Consider the following 24,200-nt stretch of genomic DNA (forward strand, 5'->3'; position numbering starts at 1 on the left):
ATTTTGTAGCAAATAAGAGGTCTAGATTAACGTAAACATAATGAAATTATTCTATAATGTGTAACTGAGATGAACATTGCATCAGTTTTACCTTGCTTTTTGTTACGCTTATGCTGTTGATGTGGTTAAACTGTATTTATTCATTTACATATTGGAGAGACACAGGTGAATACTATGAGAAACCTCAGTATTTGCAATTTTAGATCTGCAGCTCTTTATTTTTTGAGTCATAGATATCAAGTGATGGGTGTGTGAATATACAGTCTTGTTATTGTTCTCCGTATTTTTAGCTAAATCTTAACATGCAATGTTTTCTAAACGCAGTAATAGCTCAGTTTTGTTTATTAGAGAACGCAGTATTGTTTGATCTAGTTGTGTGCTGTTTGTAGTACTTAATGAGCATAGGAAAGGGGGGGGATTTTGTTTTACAGTTGTGGTAATTGGAAAAGAAGCCATCTATTAAAATCTAACCATTGATTTTTGGCATATGCAAGGTGGAGAATTGCTGGTGCATTGTATCTTGCATTGCTGAGGCATATAGTGACCCTTGTAATTTATTGTGGCAAGATACAAATACTTCTAAACTTTTATTAATCTTTTGTTGTTGTTGTTGTTGTTGTTTTTTAATCAAAGTTTGCTTCTCACTTTGTTTGTTTATGATTAAGATTCTTCTTCATTGAGGTGGGTATTCTTGTGGTTTCCTGTATAGCTTGCTGACATAAATCACTCACTTTTAAGATGAGTTGATACCTAAGCACATTATCAGTTTACTTTAAGATGGAGACTAAATATTACACTTGGAGTTTTCTTCCTTGTTATCCATCAGGAGATAACTTCTAGTTATACAGAATGTTTTGTCAGACTCTGCGTTCTTGTTTTCTCTTTAATCAAAGTAGTAAGTGTATGCAGTCTCTGCGCCTGCTCTGTGCATGCCACATCAAGCACAGCAGAACTGTCTGAGACGCAAAGTAATGCAGTTGCCAGCAGGAATATGATATTTGCTAAAGTCTCTAGGAAAGCCTTTTATCTTTGGCAAGTAAGTATTTTACATGAAATTACACATGATGGTAAAGCCACAGATTTAAAGTGTAATAACCCCCTCAAGAAATGTTTTCCTCATTTAAGGTGTATTTTTAGTTGCTTTTGCTTGGTTTTAAAACAAAAATATTTTTAAAGTTCATGTTTCTTTAAGATGATGTGATGTCAGTGTATGGAAATGAATTCTTTTTTTTCACTGTTGCTCCTTTTTGAATTTTGTTTATTAATGATCCTTTGAATACTTGACATTGAAGTCTAGAATATCAGTGAAAAGAGAAGCTGCTGCTTTTTGGTGAAATAAATTTTAGTACAGTATGCTTTTGAATGTTGGTGTGAGTGACAGAAACTGTTGAAGTCAAAATATTAACAGGCTTAAATATATTTAAAGAGTCTACTTACATGATTTTTGTATGTTTACGTGATTTTATTCTTGTTTCAGGTGATCTATCCTATTCACTAACGGAACACACTGAAATAAATCGGTGCTTTGGACTCTCTTGAGCAGCTGCAAGGAGAAACGTTACCCTGAGAATGAAGCTGTAAAACGTCTCCCTGCAGAACCGTATGATTGAAAACGCAGTCCAGCCCTCCTCTGCTGCCGGACATGCTTCTGTCCTCCTGCCCCTCTCACCCAATGTTGCAGTAGTACAGATGGATCGTGGCAGAGAGGCAGAAATGGAGTTACGGCGATCCTCCAGCCCAGGCAAGCTGAGCAAGAACGACATGGATGCTGACAAGACCATGTGCCACAGCTGCTGCATCTGCGGTAAAAGTTTCCCTTTTCAGAGCTCCTTATCTCAGCACATGAGGAAGCACACGGGTGAGAAGCCCTACAAATGTCCGTACTGCGATCACAGAGCTTCCCAAAAGGGCAACCTGAAGATCCACATCCGTAGTCACAGGACAGGCACTTTAAGTCAGGGACACGAGGTGGAGATGGGAGAGGCGCAGCTGGGTGAGATGGGTGTTTCGGAGGGTCTCGGTGGCTGCACCAGTCCCACCAAAAGTACATCTGCCTGCAACAAGATCTTGAATGGCACTGCTCAGGTAGACAGCAGCAAGATCTTGTTGAGAAGCAGCAAGAAGGAGGTCGCAGAGGTGGCACCTGCTGAGGAGGATGGCAAGCTAACCGCTTATCCATGCACCTTCTGCAAAAGCAAATTCGAAAGGAAGAAGGACCTGGAGCAGCACCTGCACCAGGTCCACAAACCTTTCAAGTGCAGGTTGTGTAGCTACATGACCTTGAGGGAGGAGACATTATTAAATCATGTAGAGAAGGACCATATAACTGCTCAGGTCCCGAATGGGGAGGCCTATGCTGAGAACTGCAAGAGTGAGCTGAGTGCCGGTGAGTTTCCTTGTGAAGTTTGCGGCCAGGCCTTCAGTCAGACCTGGTTCCTGAAAGCTCACATGAAAAAGCACAGGGGCTCGTTTGATCACGGCTGCCACATTTGTGGCAGAAGATTCAAAGAGCCCTGGTTTCTCAAAAACCACATGAAGTCACACGGCCCGAAAGCTGGGAACAAAAACAAACTGAAAAATGAGCTGGAGCTCATAGCCACTATCAATGACGTGATACAGGAGGAAACGATTGTGACGGGCCTGTCTTTGTACGAAGTCTGCACCAAGTGTGGAAATCTGTTTACAAACATGGAAAGCCTAAAAGCGCATAATGCTGTTCACTACCGGGCTCAGCGGAGCAGCACCGGGGATAAAGCCGAAGGCTTAATTGACGGGAGCCTGAGCCCCTCAGTAACAAAGCAGTTTTTCTTGCAGTGTCTCAATCTAAGGCCATCTGTAGGGCTGGATAGAGTTACAAGGGGACAGACTGGAAAAAGAGTAGCCGAGCTGGATCCAGTCAGTAGCTACCAGGCTTGGCAGCTGGCCACCAAAGGAAAAGTAGCAGAGCCCTCCGAGTATGTGAAGTATGTGGGGTGGGATGAGGCCCTGGCGGACGCGGACGTGACTTATGACAAGGATAAGAGGGAGTACATCCTCGTCAACCAGGAGAAGCGCAAGCGGGAGCAGGATTTGCCCAGCTCCTCCAGCAACCCCAAGAAGAAGAGTTGTCCCAGTGGGCGCCCAGAGAAGACGAGCAGTGCCCCGACAGGGGAGAGCTGCCCGCTCGCCCAGGGTGACCTGGACTACCGTCCCTCCTCGCGGCAGGGCAGGCGGGCGACCCAGAACAAGTCCACTGAGTGCTTTGAGTGCGGCAAGGTCTTCCGCACCTACCACCAAATGGTGCTGCACTCCCGGGTGCACCGCAAAGAGCGGAGGAGCTGCCGTGAGGGGGGGACGGCCACCCAGCCCGACCGCTATGGCTCCAGCAGTGAGGAAGGGGACTTGGGCTCCGTCAGCGGGCCCAGCACGCCTGGTTCTGCGTCCGCCCCAGAGGACTCAGCCACCTCTGGCTTGGGGGAGGAAGGGGCCGAGGAGAGCTCGGAGGAGGGAGCAGCTGACCCATCATTAGGTAAGATGGCTGCTGGCTGGCACTGCTCTCTCAGGGCTGCTGGGACCTGTGGTCCCCATGCAATGAGCAAAGGGAGCGGGCAGGAGGTGCATTGCTCCTTGTCTCAGCGTGGCAATTTCTTTGTTGCTGGTGCAAGTAATAAAAATGAGATCTGAGGACACGTTCAGAAGGTACAGGTAAACTTGGTTCAACGAAGGACTCTTGAGAAGTAACTTGGTTACCTGTAGCAACAGTCACCTCTACTGTTACCCTAGGGACGGGGTGTCCTCCCTGCACATCTAAGGAGCTATTTTGCCCCGATTTATGGACACCCAGCACCTTATCTTGCCTTTAGCATGCAGGTGTGGTAAGGGTGCAGACTGCATGGTGTTGCCCCCAAAGTGCATAAAGTCATTAATTGCCAGCATGAGAGTCATTTCTCTCCTCTCCCTTCTGCTTTGCTTCCCAAACTTGTGTTTATAACTCCAAGGGCTATAATTAATCTCTCTGGGTTAAAGCGGTCCTTTGAGCCCAACACTACTAAATGGAACAAATTATTCTCCAAATAGCAGCAAAGTAAATATTTGAAAGAACACTATTAAGCACTTTTGTATTGTTTCTTTTTTTCTTCTTCTGATTTTTGTTGTTCACCATTATTTGTTTTATAGCACATTTTAAATACGTGATATTAACCATTCTTTCCTTACTACCCTTGTGTGTTTTTTGTTTATTTGTTTTGCTTGGTAAGCATTAATATATTCCTCCTATTTTTGTTCCTTATTTTTTTTTTTCCTGAAGAATAACCTTATCTGTAGAATTTAACTAATTTTCAAGATTATCTCTAATGAAGTAATTTATTGTCTTCATTGTTGTTTCATAATTGTTTGTCTTCATTGTTGAAGAGGGTGGATATACTTAATTAGCTATGTTTTTGGGTGGATTTTTTATAATGTGACTTCTCCAGTGGCTACAGACCCTGCAACAGTAAAGCGCAATGCTTGCCAGGATTGTGTGTTAATTACACATTTTTCATAAAGCAGTCTTGGATATATTTTGTGTCATTAAGTTTCTTTCCTAAAATTTTCAGGCTTGTAGGACAGCTGAAGTGGGGGCCGGTGCTGCTTGGCAATGTGGCTTGCAATGTGTAGGCTTAGAGGGAAGAGAGAGCCAAAGGACTGAAACTGGGAGGATGAGAGGGGATGAAACCCACCTGTTTGTCCTTAAAACTTAAAAGAAGTGTCCTAAACTTGATTTTGCTACAGTTTGGATCAAGACTTCCATGGACAAATTGGATGCACAGTAGAACAGAAATTTAAATTAAACTAGGAAATCATCTCTACCATCCATCTCCCCCCCCCTTCTTTGTTAATGCTTTTTTCTCCATTGCACAACTCTGAAAAGTCCTAGTGACAAGTTGAGAAATATTTTCACTGTGATTACTTGCACATTTAAAAATTTCAAAATTTGTCTTTCTCATCTACAGTTTGTTGGATTTGGGTCCTTTAAAAAAGTTGTTTATGGGAGTGTACTTGCTTTGTGTGAAAATCCTTCAGCTGCTGCCTGAAACACCTCCATGCAGTTGACACAAAACGTAGTTACAAAGCTGCAGCTTCCACTGGAGTTAAATGGGGCTGCTGTGTTTTACCGGTGTAATGTACCAGTGCCCTTATGGAAACCGCTGTGATGGAAAACCATCTCTCTGGAGACAGGCTGAAAACACTGGAACACTTTTCACACAATATTCAAACAGTAAAGTTGTTCTTCTATGCTCTCCCTATTCAGTACTTTATTTTTAACAAGAAGAGCTGTCTCATCTCTTTCTCTGTCCCAGTTCTTACCTTGGTTCAAGCTCAGCCTTTGTCTCATGAATGAAAGGTGAGAGTTTAAGTTGCACAGCAATTTCTCTCACAGGAATTAAGGTGACTGGATTAACCACTGTCTCTAGCCAACACCAGGAAACTCATTTCTTTGGGTGCCAAATGGATTCTTATCTATTTTGCTGAGCATTAAAGAAGCAGCAAACTGATCGGCCTAAATAAAGGAGCAACTTGGAAAAGGGATGCATTTTGCATTGATTAGGTGAGAGGGTGGCTGCTGCGTTTTATATTTAACAAGTGACAAAGACTTTTTAATTAAAAAGAAAGGTGTTTTTTTATGTGTTTGTTTTCAGTAGGTCAAGATTCAAGACTTAAGTTTCTCAGTTTTCTCTTTCTGGTGTCACATTTACTGAGACTGCTCTTACATAGTTTCCAAGGGGACTGTTGCCCTTCTGTCCAGCAAGCTGTAGGATTAGTTTTACTCTTATGCAAATTGCTGTTTTAACTTGAGAGGCTTTTTTTTTTTTTCCTCCTCTACTAACAGAAACATAAGGTCTACAGAATATAGGCCAAATTCCACCCTTGTGTATGCTCCCGTTAAAATCAGATGTTCTGATGTGGCCTTCAAGTCTGTTTTGTCCTAGAAGTGCTGTGGTTTGATCTTCTCTGCTGTGGCTCGTTTTAGTTATTCTTGCTGGTGAACCATTTCTGGCGAGAGCAGAGCTCCAGTGCTCCAGACAGCAGCCGCCCCCAGCAGAGGTGGGCAAACCGTGCTCTCAGTTCCTCTTCCTGACATGTCAGCTATGGTATTATTTTTACTCAGACTGTGGTCAGGAAAATCTCGTGTTACTCGTAAGATTATTTTAAATAATATATATATATATTTTTTTTTACTTTCACATCTCCCCCCCCATTTGACATTTTGGCAAGTTGCTTTGTTATGCAAGGTTAGAAAAGGAGCTTGATACTACCAGGTATTGAATGTTCTGGTCTTGTTTCAGCTGAATGTACCTCTTTGTGCATTTAACTCTTAATAATCTAAGTAGCCCTGGTGACACGCAGGGTGGTAGGTGGCTTGCCCAGTGTCTTAGCAGCTGGCAAAGTACCTCTGAGTACCTCTGACTCTTAGGGCCAGCAGATGTTGAGGCACAGGGTGACTGGAGCTGGGGAATAGTGATAGGGTTTACTGGGAGAAAAGCAAGAAATGTACCTTGCATGTGAAATGGGATTGAGAGCCTCTAGGGCAGCCACTTCTTTACTCTTAACACATCAGTAATTTGTCTCTGCTGTGTATGTAGAGTAACATAATGATTTCTCAGGCATGAGAGCAGTGTTTGCAGACCCAGCGTATCAGTTGCCAGGGGGAAGCTGGCTGGTTACAAACTGCTTTCTGTCTTATTGGAAGGAGAGTAGAAAAGTAATCATTTTCATGTGTCACATAGGTGGAGTAGTGTGTGATACCTGCCATACAAAGTTGTCATATGCATGATGTAGATGTGCTTTGTGTGACAGCCACATGGGAAAAGGTGCCCCAGAGCACAGACTGTAAAGAGCAGACTGTGAATATTGTTGAGGTCTCCCTGCCCCAGATGAGTCTTCATTTTTATTTGGCATTCAAGCCACTAGCAAACTGTACCCGAATTTCCACTCAGATGAATCTGAAGCTTTTTGAGCCACCTGCAAGTTGTTGCTTAGCACTTCCCCAGTTTGAGGGCTCTTTTATGATTTTGATTTTTTTTAATTAGAAGAATCCCATGGTTATGACTGACGGGGATTGTACATCGATAGAAGTGGAAGGAGAAATATATATTTAACAGTTTCTCACCTAAAATGTAGTATTTGCTGTGCTAAAGAAATAGTTCAGTCTGTGTGCATGTACATATGTGTGCATTCAGTGGTTAGTATTTTTAAGGCTTAACATGGGCATCTACATTGTCATGGTGCATTTAGCAATTGGGGTATTAGTTTCTTACGCTAGGCACTATAAACCATTTCAGTCCTGAAATGAAGAAGGAAGCATCATTTTGCCTTTGACAGGTGGGGAGATGAAGAAAAGAAGTGAAAACAACTCAAATACCACTTGGTGCTCAGCAAACACATAGTAACAGAGCAGGTCCTTGATATTGAAGTCTAAATCTTGGGAAAGGAAGAGAATATCATAAAGTTACTTCTTTTTGCATTAAAGCACCATTTAATAATCAGGCAGGAAAAAAAAATGTTAAAATTAATCTAAGAGGAGAAGAAAATCATGACCAAAACCAGGAATGTTATGTAGGAATAAAGGAGAGGAATGCTTCTTGTTCTCATCTGAGCTTACTAAGGAGGGAAGTAAGTGAAAGGAGTCTAAGGCTATGCCTTAGACTGGATGCTGCTTTGAGTGGAAATCACCTCCATTTTGTTTTTTCTCTCTCTGCCTCTTCTTTTTTTTTTCCCTGCTGTCAGACTCCTCCGGATTTTTGAAATGCTTTAAGGAGAAACTGATTCATTCTTTCTCAACACATGCTGTTTTTATTACACTGGCTAATGCAGGAAGGGACTGATTGCAAAGAAAAACCATTGTGCAAAGCCCTGTACAAATTCAGTTACAGGTTCAAGGAGTTCCTAGTCTGAAAAGATAAGATGGACACAAATGGACGGAAAGCACCGAATACCAAAACAAAAATAAAAACCCAGCATGTAGCCACATTTTTCTTGCATCAGAAATTGCCAGTGGTTTGCTGGGACATGCTCAGGAGAAGATGAGCTCAATGGAAGGGTAAGATGAGAGATGGGAGTGTGGTGCAGCAAGGAGAGAAAAGAGGGCGAAGAGAGGCAGAGAAGATCAGGAGGGTCAGCTTTGGAGTGGGGAGACCATGCTGAAGGGAGCTGTGCTCTGGTGGAGGTTTAGAAGAGGAGGCAAGACTGAGAGGAATGTGGGACAGCATCAGGATATGAACCTTACAAAGCAGGGCCAAGGTGTTGGGCATCCTCGGCCGAAGCTGGAAAGACTTGTGGCATCAAGGGCTGAGGTGGGTGACTACAGGAGGATTTCCACGTACAAAACAAAAGGCAGTGCATAGTCTTGCAAGGCATTTGATTTAAAATAAACAAGAAGTAAAAATTGTCCAGAAATGAACAGTAAGAGTAAGGCAGCTAAGTAAGTGAAAATTGACAAATAAAACTGTATATTAACTCTGGAGAGAAACCAAAGAATAAAGAGAGAAAGATAGTTCTGGTAAGTATATTCTGTTAGAAAATTGAGTTCATGAAATACAGCTGCCAGGATCCAATACCAGAACTTCCTTGCTCTGCTTATATGAAAAACATTTCCTCTGTATACAAGGGAAATCCTCTCCACTATTGAAAAATCAAATGTTTTTGCTATATATCTTAATCAAATAATTACACTTTAGATACTTCTCATGCCAGACTCCCACTTACTCTAAATCAGTTTAATGCCACTGAAGGCAGTCCTGTTATAACATTTTACTCCAAATGTAGTTCTTGTTCTGTGTGTACAATCTTAAGCATGCTGAAGTTATTTAGCAAATTTATTCTGCAGAATAAGTCTACAACAAATTGGAGAGTTTCCCTGCGGTGGACAACTGGTAGCTACTGCCCTAGAAATTAAATAGTTTCAAGACAGAACAGTGTCAGTGGCTTCTGTTAGATCCATACCATGAAGGTAACATTTCACTGTGATTATGCACTTCGACCAGTTAATTTTGGCATTGCCAGGGAGTGGTTGTTGTAATCTAAAACTTCCTCAACTTTCCAACCCAAACTAATTGTTTGGGTTGTTAATGCTGGGACTTTCAAGTACAGCAGGTTGATGATTCAGATCGTCAGGGAAGTTGGGCAGAGGCAAGCACCCTGTGCTTGCAGAAGTAAGATTCATTGGGTATGGTGTGGGATTTAGCAAAGTTCAGGCTGTTCCTTAGAACAAATTGGGTGGATCAGGGTTAAATCATCACCTACGTAGTTTCACAGTGCCAAACAATACCATTCACAAACTTCTTTTTTGTATGTACCTTGCTATAATGCAGGTAGTCAATTCTGATGCATATAGGAAAGCCACATGTGGTGTGGTGTGGTCTTATGTTCTGAAATTTCTTTGCAAAGCACTGCAAGTTTAAGCATCATTTTTGATCAGTACAGGCCTGTGTGTATCTCCACAGCAGTATTTTATTGCCTCTCCTCTCCACTTTGGACTCTAGTACATTCCTTGGGACCGCAGTGGAAATCTGTGTGTATGTTCATGCCATCAGCAATAGTTTTCATTTGTCTTCTTTAACGGGGGGACAATATGAATTGGAAGGAGAACTGAGGGAACAGAATAAAACATAAATTATGCTGATCATCTCAAGGAAATGGATGGCCAGAACAGTTCAGACAGTCAGAATCACTGAGGTGTGTGTCAAGGAGAGGGAAAGAGAAGAGCCATAGGACATCTAGAGATGTGGTTAAAAAACTTCCTTGGCATATGTACTTCATAAATGTGAAGTTGTTTAGCCCTTTATTTTAGGCTCACGGAGGGAGCTCTGCTCCAAGAAGCTCATGCAAAAAGTGATTGATTGGAGCAGGGCAGCAATGCTTTGGGATAATGCAGTCTGTACCCTTTAATGCTATATATTACCCTGACATCATTACTAACTAAAGAACGTTTAACGATTGCCCTGTAGGCATCTTGGGTAATTTCCACTGTGTTCCTTGTTACTAGGTCCTGTTTTACTCAGTCTGATGTAATGTGGGTGGCCAGCCCAAGTGTTGAACAGTAATTCAAGTTCCTTGTGCAGCGGGGCAGGGTGATTGGGAACAGATAACGCAGTCAGCTCAAGTCAGAACTAAGGCTTGCTGGCTGAGCTTGGGATGATCCCTCAGTAAATGCACCACGTCTCCTGCCAGAAATGGTCTTTGTTGTTGCTGAGAGTGATTTTTTTTTTGCCACATTTTGAATTTCCTTATCCAGCTGTTGGACTATTTTTGTTCTTTGCAAATGTTTCAATGGGGGAGCTCGTTGGTTAAGTCCTGAAGAATTTTGTGTGTGGTATTTTGATGTACCATGTCAAGGATACTTCCATGGTGTTTAGTTTTGCTAGTGTTCCTTTTGTGCAGGTTGCCATACACTCTAACAACTCACACAATTAGACCAGCATGTTGTTTAGACAGTTTACTGTAGCTGTAGGTATGTGATATGAGCAACCAAAACATGGCTCAACCTGGAAACAAATTTGTACCAAGATGCTAAGAGAGAGATAGGTTTACCCAGCCTTTCTTTCATCTGTCATGAAGCAAGGAGGTGAGTGTGGTTTCTTCAAGGTGGGTGATAGTAGGATACACTTTGCCCTGAAGCTTGTGTAAGATGTCCAAAGCAAGATTAGTTATTCATACTTCTACAGTAGCTTTTGGAAGTGTCACAACAACTGCTTTAAGGACTGCTGGTGTCTGATGAATCCCTTCTCAACTGCCAACATCCATTGCTAGCATGTAAAAAAAATAAAAATAAAATCAGGGGTATGGAAAGCTATTAGCAATGTTGGCTGTAGTTTGTGCATTCAGAAATATCTCCCTTTATGTTTAATTCATTTGCACAGTGGGTCCAGTTTTCATAGCAGGCTTTTAGCTCTTCTTCAACAAGTATTATAAACATTTGCAAATACGACTTCTACTTTTGAATGCAGCTGCTCAGTAAGTTACGCAGCTTCCTCAGAAACCTCACTCCTTTATGCTTACCCTAACCTTGCTGCCCTTTAAAAGCCGGTATGGCAATTCTGGTAGTTCTTAGTATTGTATTGTTTCTACTACATCAAGCTATAGCACATGAAATATTACTCTGTGACATTTACAGTCATAAAACCACTTTGTGTAGCGCTTTTATTTTTTATCAGTTTCTGATTAGTGAGCAGGACTCCTCTCCCCCTGCTAGTAAAACAAGATTTGAATGATGCAAATTACAATGGTAATGGTTTTAATCCGATTTCCAAATATTTTGGTAGCACCAGGGCTGTATTGAGTGGGATTTTGCTGATCTGTAAATGGCCTCCAACAGCGGATTTGTGTAGCTATCTTTGATGTTAGATCTTTTTGCTGCTCTTGGAGTTATGGTTCAAAGTCTGCCCTTGATCCATCTTAAACTGAGAGTCAGTTTTTTTTTTCCATAAGATGCTAGGGTTGGCAGTGGATGCTCTCAGTGTCCCTCTGTGGAGGGGGTGTGTTTGTTTGGTTTCCACCAGCAGTCTCATTCAGTCACTGGATAAACCTGAATGGATCTGGCTGTGTTCTTGGTTGCCTGTAAGATTTATCAGTGGCAAACATGGATTTGGAGAGAGAGGAAAAGCATATAGTGAATTTTATGGAAACTGTGGAGGAAGTCTTTCAATTTATAATTATACTGATTATTTCAGTGTGCAGGAACTAGTCTTTGTATGAGACTTTGGGATTCTTCTTACACTTGCTCTGAGACTACCACTGTGCCATGTTTGGCCACCTGTTTCTAGACATTATTTTTAGTGCATGGAATTGATTTGTCGAAGTGTAGAGAACTTATATTCATGGAGAATTTGTTTTTCTTCTTTATATACAGCATGGGTTTGAACTGGCACATTGCAGAACACTTTGGCACTAATCCAGCAGAACTCATAACTACTGCCCTGATTTTCAGCATCTGAGCAGTCAGGTCGGAGTCATTATTAACTGCTTTGTTGAACCAGTTAGCACCTAATGGCTTGAGGTTAGAGGAAAAATAGGGAAATATTTCTTTTCAGTAATCAATGCCAGTGTAAATTACATATCCTGGAATCTACTCTAGCATGCAAACATTACACATAAGGGATAAGACACAGGAGAGGAGCAAGTTTCAAAATTCTCTTTCATGGATACTCTGTTAATGGATTCACTTCTGGTTTAGTGATGTTAACAATAAAAATCCAACACTTCATCCATTTAAAGTGCAAAATCTCTACTAAGAAAATGTTCATGTAAGAGAAAAGTATTTCCTCAGTTGATGGCTATTGCAACTTGGGTACGGCTGTTTACTCATCACTGATGTAGAGCATGAGATGCTCCTCTTTGCCAGGATCACATATTCTTTACAGGGCGTGTTGGGGAAGATTTGCCCTCCTGCATTTTAGAAATTTGTTTCCCAGGTTGGTTGTCTCAAACTTCAAATACTACTTCCTTATCTCTGTTACTTCAAATAACAGAAAAACAAACAGCCATTAAAATGATTTGGTTGTCATATCACAGCCGTAATTTTAGTTTTGTTTGGAGCTGTAAGTTAGGGGTGGTTACTCCAAAGAAGATCTCCCTTTTTTTTCTAAAGGAATAGAAGAACACTTAAAAAATAAAATAAAATTAAACCCACAAACTTTAATACTAAATTTGGATTTAATCTGCAAAACAAGACACTCCCAAACCTTGTGTTTCTTTGAGATAACAAATTCATCAGCCAGTTGAAGGCATCAGCTACACCTAACAGTACTTTAGAGGTGTGTGTTATCTCAGAATAGCATATGTCTTGTGATGTCTTACTGCTTAAATAGCATTTGAGGCAAGCTGCTGTCAGCAAAAACTAAATATTTGGGGGGAAAGAACACAGCCACAAGGGAAAAACACAGGTTCTTTCAGAAACACGAACCTCGAGTCTAAACATAACTTTTTTTTTTCCCTGCTTGGAACATTTATGTGTTTTAACTATAGTGGTTGCGAGCAAGCGTCATGATGGTGAAAGAGTGCAATGTATCATATGAATCAGGATCGTAGTGGGGTGTAAATGGTGTCTTCTCTTCCCATCCCCTCTATACCCCAAGGTGTGTGCAGCAGATGCTGCATTTTAACTTGGCCTTTTACATGTTTTGTAAGTGTGTACCATCAGCGGACCAAAGGTATGTTCAATTTTCTGTGATTTAGCCTATACTCAGTAGGTAATGAAGCCTTTTTTACTAGATAACGAAGCAAGGAGATCTTTCTCTTTCCTTAAAAGAGCATTCAGGAAGTACAGCTTACACTGCACATGGAACACATTAATTCTAACCCCCTTCTAATACTTTGCAGAAGTTTCTTGTCCTTATACATGACTGTATCCACACGCACACCAGTTTCCCAGAAATGACTTAACCTTAAGTACTTCTGAAGCCTGGAGAAGCCTTAGAAAAAATTGTCAAACACGGAACAGCGAGTGAAGTTGTAACAGGAAAAAGTTAATTTTTACTTGGATCACTCTGGGACAACAAAATGGGTGCACGTCAGTGAGAATCACGTATTTGCTACCGTCGTGCTAAATACGTTTGACACGGGAGCCTCAGTACTGTTATTTGTGTGGGAAATATGGGGTGTTGGTTTTTGTTTGTATTAATTTATACACACAGACATGGCATATTAGTTATAATTCAAACATAATCACTTTATTTTGCAAATGGAGCTGTTAGTTTTTTAATCTCTGATGTTATCAGCGTGCAAGTGCCTAATATTAACACTCAGAAATTAGATGTTATTAATGCATAATGAAATTTTTATGTGCAGTAAAATTTTCTGCTAGACTGACCTTTCTTGGTTGGTTATATTAGAGCCAGAATTAAAATCTCTTAGGATATATCCAGTAAGTTGAAATACTTAATTCACTTAACCAATGCATCATGGGAGGTACTCTTTGTAGAGTATTTACTCAAAGTCCAGTTTTGCAACTTCCTTTTGAGACCTGCAGAAGCCAAAAGAAAGGAGCTATGATACCTAGGGAGGTGAAGTCTGCAATGGCTCCAAAATATAATGTAATTAAAAACTTTATCAGGCTGAAAAAGATCTCAGAAAGGCAAGGCAAAAATTCAGGAAGTGTCTTTGTGTATAACATCTATAAAGTAACGTATATAAGTGGGAAAAGTCTGGTGTGTTGCTGGTAGGGATGCATCCAAGTATAACAAACAGATTATTCTGGGAGCTCGTTAATACTTCTAAACAGACGTCCTCCAGGGATCATTGCAGTGGCAGGTAACAGAGGGCATGCAAAAGTACAAGCCCCAAATGCGGTCTTCTGCAATAATTGCCCTATCTGGGAGTTTGCTTTCTGACGTGAATATATTTGGTCTGATTCACAGTATCACAAGTACCACACAACATATACACTGTGAGATAACCAATCTAAATTTCTTTTGTTGACAGTTTGAAGCATGACTAAGACAGGAGTGCCATTTCCCACCTTATCTCCACAGCACTGCCTGCGTATGTTGGGCTTCAGTGGGAGTTGCAAGGAGACGGGTGTCCTGACAGCACCTTGTGGGATGCAGCTTTATGGCAGAACACTGCTTGCCATTGTGACAGTGTAGGTGGTTTGGGGGCATTTCCCTCGATCTAGCTAGCTGTGGTGGTCACACAGTTGTGGACCATATGAGAAGTGTTTTGGGGTTTCTCAAAAGGAGGAGTAGAAGAGTTTGCATCAAAGAGATGGGTTTGAATTTAGGCTGGACAGTAAAACTGAGGAATGTAGGAGACCTCGTGGGAAGCACCTGGCTGAGCCTGGTGGAGTGGTCATGGACACGGCTGAGCATTTACTTTCTGCTCTCTTACAGAAAATCCCACATTAACCATTTCAGCTGCTCTTGTCAGCCATTAACTGTATGTTTGCAGAGGAATTGTAGCAAATATGAGCCTTGAAAAAAAGGGTGAATCTATGGCATAAGGAATTAAGCTGAAGGTAAGTGTTTTATGGTTGTGTAAGTGGTGTCATGGCATTAATGGAAGGAGGGCCACGAGGACAGCCCAGCCCTGGACCAGCATGTTCTGGAGAGGTTGGCACGCTGCGAGGAATTAGGCTGCGAAGACACTGTTGGTAGGCAAAAAAACTAGGGTTGTTTAAAGGAAGGAAATGATTGAGTGCACACAGAGAAAGTGGAGTACCAGGGAAGGCTGAAGATGAGCATAATCCTGGCTGTGTTGGGTGGGAGGTTTGTCAGCACAGGAGGTTTAGCAGAGCAGCTGCCACAACCCTGCAGGAGCAATCCCAGTGCTCAAGGCAGGGTGAGGAGGCAAACAGGTGAAAGAAAAACAGATACAAGTTTCTCTTAGGTCCTGAAAACATCAGAAAGTAAAAGAAAAGTGATAACAATAAAGTGTATAAATGAGGGATTGCATTTTGATATGTTCTGTATCTTAGTGTTTCATGTTGTGAATCGTAAGGGTGCCTGTATTACTTTGTACCTTTTCATCTGAGTGCTTGAGTGTCGTGTGGTAATCACTACGTTTGGGAAAACACTTTGAAAGAAGAGATTTGCGATTCTCCATCTGTTTCATTTTCCTGGTGTGTGGGGAAATAGAATAAGCATTTTTTTAATTGAAAGTGTCATTGAGTGGGAAGATTAAAAATGATAAAGTAATGGACTTTGAAAACATGACTGTTAAAAGTGATGTGGCTAGACCTCTTGGCTTAAATGTAGCATGTCATTTCAAAGGCACTAAAGCCAGATACATAACTTGCCCCAGATGTTTAGATTCAGTCGAGCAATCCCATGTGGTCCTTTGAACAAAGATGCCTTACCCCTAATAATGGTTATTTTACAAATGATACTGTAATTTCAGATACTTTTCTTTGCCTGTATTTTAACACAAATAAGTTAGCACTGATGGCAAGTACTGTGTTTGTCAAACCAGCTTCAAAATCATAATGTATCAGCAATGTTATTTGTTTGTTTCAGATACTTCAAGTTTTTTTTTAGCTCCATTTCTTTCTTTCAATGAAATTTTAGTCTGTGGACAGCTAAGGTTGAACGCTGGATTCGTAATCAATTTTACTAATACAGAATATTTTATTTTCTGTTTTTCCTTTAATTTTAGTGACAGTTATGTAGTACCAGAACTTCCATTAACTACTGCAGTTTATTCCTTACCCTTAAGCTATAGTCTTTTGTTGCAGCATGGCAGTGTTGACCCTGGAACCAATTACTGTGTAGAACAAGCAGAAGATGATGAGGCTTATTCTGTAGCAATTGTTTTCCAGTAGTCTCGACGTACGTAAGTCTCTTAGTACATGGAGCAGTATGATAGACCTGTTTAAGACCTTCATAACACTACCTGGCCAAAAACAACAGTAAAAGCCATTTAAGACAAATTAGGCTTTTTTTGCTGATCCTCCTATTTTACGATCCTGAAAGTGGAGCTAGGAAGGCTACAGAATTCTTCCTGCATGCGGGGAGTTGGGATGTTCTCCATTAGTTTTGAAGTCTGTCTCTTCACTGGAAGTGAGTGCATGTGCAAATGTCATACAGATGTTGTATAAAAGCTTAATTACGCCTCTCTTTTACTTTAAGCTGTGATGCTTTTCTGTTTTGACTCCCCCACTCCCCCCACCCCCAAAAGGCTTCTCCTGAGAATGGAAGGGAAACCATTTTCCCATTATTTCCTTACTCAGGAGTCAATTATATTCTGAACTGTGACTGTACCTCAGCAAAAGTTGAATGGAAAAACAACATTCTTTCAACAAAAGGCGGAAGTTTTTAGGATAGCTTAGATTTTCTGTTCTTTTTCAGGAATTAGAAGTTCTTATGAATTTCAGATGAAAAATGAACCCCATCCCAAAGTTATGTTTTCTACACATGCTTTATGTCTGAAACAGCTTAAACCTATCTACTATTTCCTCACATTTGGTTGCTTGTCATTGATAGCAAGCTTAGTTAAATTGTCACAGGTGCACCTGAAAGTGGCTAGTAGGGACTGAAGAAACACAGGTAATCCCACTTAGGAAATCATCCAGTAGCTTGGAGTTCACTTGATGCAGAAGGCCAAAAATACAGTTAGTGTTAGTAGCAGTTAAAAAAATAATAATAAAAAAGGAAGGAAAAAAAGAAAAAAAATGTAGATTGTGAATCAAAATTAAAGGGCAGATCTCTTCTCTGTTTTCTGGAGTTACATGTATTATCACAGCACTTCTGCATCTGTGCTCCAGAAGCCATGCAGAGAGAAATCACCTGATTATGCTAAAACATTGCCCTCCAATGCAACGAAACAAACCAAATCAGCCTTACTAGTTGTCTGAGAGCTGACTTGTTTGTATTTTCAGATAGGGAATAACAAGAACAGTCTTGTAATTGTTATGAATAAATGTAACATGGAATTTTTCTAGTCACCTGAATCAAGAGGTAAAGAGATTTACAAGCTATGTTAACTTAGAATGGATTTTGACACTTTTATGTATGTGAAAGAAGATGAATTGACCAGATCTGAGATGCTTTTTTTTTTTTTTTTTTTTTCTAATGCTTGTGCAGCTTCCTGTCTCTTCATGGAAAAATTGTCAGCTTTGGGGGCAGGGAGGGGGGAGGGGGATTTGTTCCCAGAGAAAATGAAGATTGAATTGCATTATTTCACATGCTATTTAAAAGAAAATGTTAATAACCCCTTACTGTCCATCAGCTCTGTCAGTTTCAAAATACTATTTTGTTTTTCTTTTTCCTTGGTTCTTTTAAAGGAAATAGTTTGCATTTTCACAGTATTATCTCTCTCTCTATTTTTTTTTCTACTAGAAGCAGAGTGACAATGCCACCAAATTTTTTTAAGCGGAATGCTTGGCAAAGTCCCCAAGGGAAAAAGTAGAAACAAACAAAACAAAACAAAACAAAAACAAAAACAAAAAAAAAAAAACAAAAACAAACAAAAAAAAACTTTGAACAGTGATCAAAACAGAGATGTAAGGAGTAGATAATAGTATATCTGAGAACCACAGAAGTGTTTATGACCAAAATCTTCCAGCAGGATTTCCCACTGTGTGTTGCTATTTTTCAAACATACAGCTGTGTCTAATTATGTAAAGGTGATGTGCCATGCAATTAATTAATGTTGAGTGTCTGAAGAGCCAAATAACAGCACGTCTGACCACGTATGTGGGCAAATCACCCAATGCGGATGCAGTGTATACATACAAATGCATGAAAGCAGACCTGCACATTCACAAACCACTGCCCACCAAGCTTGTGGCCTGTTACCATACACTGTACTCAATATGGACAAAGGCATGTGGAAATGTAGTAAGAAGGCAGTGGAGAGAAAGCTGTTAAATTGGGAACGTTTAAAGTTCAGTGATATCTTAGTAAACGCATTTCTAAATTCAATTTCAAGCCATAAATAAAACAATCCAGCAAATGGTTACTGCAAAATTAGAGGCATTGTGACTTTGTAAAAATTTCTGAACAGCTGATATCATGACCCTGTATTCTTTGTTATTTATGGAAATGTGCTACTTGGCAGATTGTGGAAATGGCTGCCTGCTTGCATATAAGTTTTGAGTTGCTCATAAGTCAGCAGCTGCATTTTTATTAGAAGCTTAATAAAAACATAAAAGATGGAAAAGACAACATCTCTTTATTAATACTTAGACATGAAATTCTTTAAATGCTTTAAACACTCAAATCATTTGTGCGAAACAAAAAGGCTGGAAAAGCTTTCCCAAATAAATGACTGTCATCAAAGCTTCCTTCCATATAAGGCTCATATTTCAGATCTAAGCTTAACTAAAAAGAACAGAAATATATGATCATTATGTATTAATAAATGAGTGCTTTCTGATTGTGCAGTAATTTTACCGGGGTTTCTTTAAAGTGCAATTAGTTTTTTCTTACATTATGAAGTTCATTTGGGCTTTAGATCTTGTGTTTTGCTCAGATGTAAGGCAAAGCTAATCCTCATAATTGATTTACTAAATGTTGTTATTTGCCTGTCCACATCAAATATGGTACTGGTCTTTTGACCTTGGAACTAGCTAAGGAATGATGTGTAAGCTGCAGAGTTATGTTAGTGATACATTCTTTGTGTGTAATCAAATCTGTTTCCCCCTCTGTCTTTTCTCTCACCACCCTTCCACCATACCACCGACTCAGCCAATTCAACTGCAAATTTCTTGGTGAAAACTGCTCAGTCTCTTCAGTTTCAGACCCGTGCCACCCACTTTCCTCGCTGTCTGTACCTGTAAGCCTTGGGAGTGGAGTAATAAGGATTTGCTCCATCAAAAGTAACCACTGACTGTCCATGTTGAAGGTGTTGACAGTCACGGGGGGTCTGACCACTACACACCAGAGCTTGGCGTGAGAAAAATATTCTAAAGTGAAATGGGAGTGGGATTGTATTTTGCTGTTTACGTGACATGTAAGAAAAGGGGTGCTGTCGGTTCTATTAAGGCAAAATGTTAATTTGTTTCTGGTCAAAAAGTGGCACCGCAGAGCTGATGAGAATGATGAGTGGGTGGTTGTAAGAAGTGAAGTATGATACCAGTGTTAGACAGTTTGGAAATCCAAAAGACCAAAGTATGGAGGTTCCAAAACTCAGTCAAAATAAACAGAATTTGTCTTCTGCCACAAAAAAAAAAAAAAAAAAAAAAAAAAAAAAAAAAAAAAGTGGATACTTGAACAAAGCCTTCTTCAGGCTTGACTTCCTAACAGGCTGAATTGGAAAAATGGCTGTTGGTATGGAAAGGTTGAGTTGTTCAAAAGGACTGGAGTGTTTTTTGTTTTTCTTTTCCTCCTGTTGGATGTAAACCTGGAAATTTTGCTGTCTACACAATATATAATACTAATTTGCTAAAGCCCAAACAGGTTTTTTGACAATCCTTGCACTTTCAATATACTCTACCCTTCCGTATATGCAAAGAGAGAGCCTTAAGGCTGGTGTCTAGACAGGGCCTTGTGTTTCAGCAAAGGGAATTAAGAGCAGGCTCTGATGTCCCTGAATTTGTGGAGGAATCTTTCTTTCTACTACCTGCCTTTCATATTTAATGGGAAAAAATGTTGCATTTCTACTGTGTTCTGGGATGTATGAAGATAAGGAAGGTGTTTCAGGTGTTGCTCGTCAAAGGATTTGACTACATTATGGCTTGTTCAAACACTGCTGATTAGCTGCTGCTGTAAGAATTAAACAGAGCTGCTGTTTTTAGACAATCCCATTCTATGTCTCAGGTGGTCATTGTAGTAAAAGATTATTCTGACACAGAGCAAAAAAAGAAAGCTCAGTGAGTTTGACCTTCTTAAATCTGAGATGAAAATATGAGCTGTTTTGTACCCTGTAGCATGTATGTAGAGTCCAAGATGGTGATTCTTCAGTGCAGTCACAGTGAACTGTAAATTATCACATCTTGCAAGTTAATAGGTATGTTAGTGGTTAACAGATTCCTATTTGGCATATTAACCTTGCTCCTAGTTCCAAATGTGTGTTGCCATTTGCCTACATTGGAATTAATGCCATCAGTGGAGTAAGTTACTTGGCTAACAGCTATGTCAGGTTTCATACAGTGTATGTCATTTTGCACGTTTTAGTTCCTTGGGCATCCATTTTAGTTTGTAAACATAGCTCTTCCTTTTTATTACATATTTAAAAGGTATCATCAAAACATTACCCCGTTATGGTAAGTCTCTTTATTCTTTGATTGTGGGTCAAAGTCACTTTATCAAAAAGACACATACGAGGTGCTCAATGCCAAAATATGTAAGAGAATGTGAGTCAAATGCACTTTTCAGACTTAAACAACTAAGCTTTTAAGAGATTTAAGACTGAAGCGTCAAGTTCAGATTTAGTTGGTGTATTTTGTTCTTGACAGTCAACTGTGCAAAGTAGGTAGAGATGAAGCACTGTTTTGCTGTATAAAATGGTAGTGCATCGGGTCTCAGAAAAATCCAGCTTTTGTTTTCAGATAATCTTCATTACCTCATCACCACTTGCATCGTTGAAGATAGTTCCCTATAGCACCCCTCCATCCTTCATCTGGAGTGCTCTTTGCTGTTGGTGAACGGCAGTTTTAGAGTTTTGAATAATAGGCTGGGACTCAAATGGATAACCTCTATCAATTATTCATGATAGATCTCAGAGTAGCCAATGTACAGCACTGACAACATTCATGCCTTTTTACTGTTGTATGAACTGTAAATGATACAGTGATTGACAGACTATGGGTGACCCCTGGTCATTTTTATTAATTCCTTTTTCTGAGTTTTATAACCTGGTTTTCATTGCTTATGCTATGGAACCACTGGGTTTTTAAACACTGAAGCTGTCCAGAGCTGAGAGAGCCTCTGAATTTACTTATCTATTCATATTCTTCAGACCAGTTCTTCTTCCTTTGAGATTAGCAGTTCTTTCACCGGTGATTTCAGCAGGATCATAGCAGAATTCTTGTTTCACATACATAGAACGATATTAGGTAAATGAAATAAAACATGGTTGGGAGATCCTCTACTATGGCTGATGGTGTCAGCCACGGAGTTATCTATGGGGAGTTGTCTTCAACAAGAGCAGAGAAAAAAGTGTTTGTTTGTTTTTCCTTTTGCTCATGGCCTGTTTCTGTGGTAGATGAATACAAAATATGGACTGAGACAGAGGGTTGAGTTGTTTTGCTTCCTACCTGTATGCATAAGGGAGTTTCACTGTATAATCACACATTATGTAGGCTGTGCTGTGAAGAGACTTAGATGCAAATATAGCACTACAGAATAAGATGAAGTTTTAAGTGCGTTTAGATCTGTTTACTCTGTGTCCTACTGGAAAAGTGTTTTCTGAAGTCGAGAATTAGAAAATGCTCAGTTTTGCATTTGTTTTGCTTATAGAGTACAATGCTTACAAACAGTGATTTGGGTATTTAGTAATTGGTATGAGGATGTGCTGTAGGTACAGATATACACTTATTGATGCATTTGAATGTGCTATTCACTGGGAGTTCACATAAAGGGCATGCTTAGAAGATAGGAGTAAAATTCAGCCAGACTGGAGAGGAATCAACACTGGGGCCTGTACAGGAAGAGAGAAGTGAGTGGGGGAAAGTCCCAGACCATGGCAAGAGCCAAAAGTGAAGCCCAGCTGGAGAATGAGTAGGAAACACCTCTTTCACAGGAGGCCTTGGTGCGGCCTGCATTGCAGGCCTCACCAGCAGCATGGTCTGTTAGGTTTTAAGAGTGGTCACCCCATGGCTGGTATAGGTCCGGTGGGAAGGACCCGTGATGCAGATACAGCTGTCAGTCAGGTGGCGCTTTAACCTGGTCTTCCGTAGTGGGAGGAGGTTTTGACTGTAAAAACAGAAGTGGCAGTCTTACCAGGGTATCTCCATCCATACTGATGGTCCTGTGGTGTCTGACTTTGGCTCCTGGCATGGATGTGGCCTTGGGACTCTTGGCTTGGGGTACCCCACGGTGACACTACGGCTGGTCTCCCAGTCTGATCCTCACCTGCTTGGTGAGGCATCCTTCTCTGTGAGGGATGGGTGACAGGCGTGGTGGTGGCTTGTGTTGTAGTAACAGCTATGCTGCTTCTCTGTTGTGGGAGAGGGTGCTGTTGCCCTTGGTGTTTGCACAAGCAAGGAACAAAAAGCATTTGGAAGCCCTGCCTTGTGCGTGTTATAAATGAAGTCTCAACTCAATCTGAATTTAGTCATATTTATAAAAGAACTATTTATAAAAGCTATAAAAGGCAAGTAAACAGCACTGGGTGTGCGGGGAGTCTACGCTCCACCAACACGCACACATGAACATCAAACATTCTAAATATACAGAACATTGCTTTACATACTAAACCCGAGTATGCCTATACGTACGTATAATCAGGAAAGGTAACAAACAATCCTTTAAGTTCCATGACTTAACAGTCTCCATTTTCCATTCCTTTTCTTGATTACAAATAAGTCTCCATTTTCCATTCCTTTTGAACAATATGTCTTGCTTTAAGTTGTCAAGCAACTGTCTTCGGGCCTTATGTATCATAATCTTCCCGGATCGAAGAAAAGCATACCCATCTCCTTTTCAAGGCCAATAGGGCCTGGGTCAAAAGGCACGTCCAGGTCAGCAGTGGGCGTAACAGCAAAAGCCTTTGATGGCTGTAGCAGCAGAGAGGCCCATGGTGTAGCAGTCGGATCAGTAAAGGAGCCTGCAGTTCCCTCACTGTCTGGCAAACTACGTATTTCTGATTGTGGTGCCACATGGCTCTTTAAGGCCTCAGAGATTGCTTGCCAGGTGCTGAGCAATCCCGCCGCAACCTTGTCGTTTTTAGTTGCAGAGTCCCACACCTTGACCTCAATTTGGGCCCATATTTCAGGATCATAAACTGTCTGTTAATAAGGAGAATAAGCTGTAAGGTTACCAGGACAGTCTTTATTTCTAAGGATGTATGATTCCCCATAATGCGCAACTGCTTAGCAGCAAGGGGCAGTTGTGTGCGTGGTTCCGCTTCTCTCATCTTGAGCTTCTTCCCAGCTCCGGTGCGCCTGTTTTCAGTGACTTATTGATGACATAACTTCATCACATTGTGTTGCCTTTTTTTTTTTTTTTTTTTTTTTAATCTTGAGGACAGGTTCCCCTCTTATACCCTTCTCCCCACAGCAGTTCTTTTCAAAAACAACTTTTCATTGGTCAAACAACTTTGCATATAACAACAGCAGTAAACACCCAGAAACTTCCACACCTTAATGGCTGGAGAACAAGCAACTGGAGACTGCATGAAGTCTCCTGAATCACCCTTCTTTGTTCCCTCTAAACTCTTCTACATTCCTAATGGCTTCACCGTTAAGAATCTAATGTTATCATTAACCACGGGGCTTTCGACCCCCATGGCCACACTCCCGCATCTCCCCCTTCTTTATTAATATCACCATTTTCTCGACACGAATTACCACTCCACATATAACATGCGCTTACAAGGTCTCTTCAGTCATAGGCATTAAACCAGGAAATCTCTCCCCTCAGTTTCTGCCTTCGTTCCAGGGAAAAATGCAGGGTGGGGATTTGCCGTGCACACCATAGACACGCAGGAGACTAAACGTGATGTGTGGCCGAGCAATTCAACCAGCACACCTGAGTCCTGCTCCAGTTACCTTTACTTGCTAGGGAGCCCTGCAGTGCCACTCGCCTCTCCACAGGGAGCAGCAGTAGTCGTGGTGGGTCGTCAGTGTAATTTAAAGTAGGGTTGCTCTC

General features: G+C 40.8%; 1 protein-coding gene across 2 annotated transcripts in view; it reads left to right on the forward strand.

Annotated features, from left to right (window-relative positions):
* Positions 1–1,602: 1,602 nt before the first annotated feature.
* The window catches only part of ZNF516 (zinc finger protein 516), a gene marked incomplete at its 5' end in the record, with an annotated part of 59,751 nt that continues 37,153 nt past the window's right edge, over positions 1,603–24,200 (forward strand). The window contains one exon of one of the 2 annotated variants that reach the window (XM_084306908.1): positions 1,603–3,508. In XM_084306908.1, the coding sequence (XP_084163034.1) occupies positions 1,603–3,508 (1,906 nt within the window). The remainder of the gene's footprint in view (positions 3,509–24,200) is intronic. The other variant, XM_084306909.1, reaches the window with a different exon arrangement.

Source organism: Netta rufina (assembly GCF_964035555.1).
Source record: "Netta rufina genome assembly, chromosome: 2".
Taxonomy (NCBI): domain Eukaryota; kingdom Metazoa; phylum Chordata; class Aves; order Anseriformes; family Anatidae; genus Netta; species Netta rufina.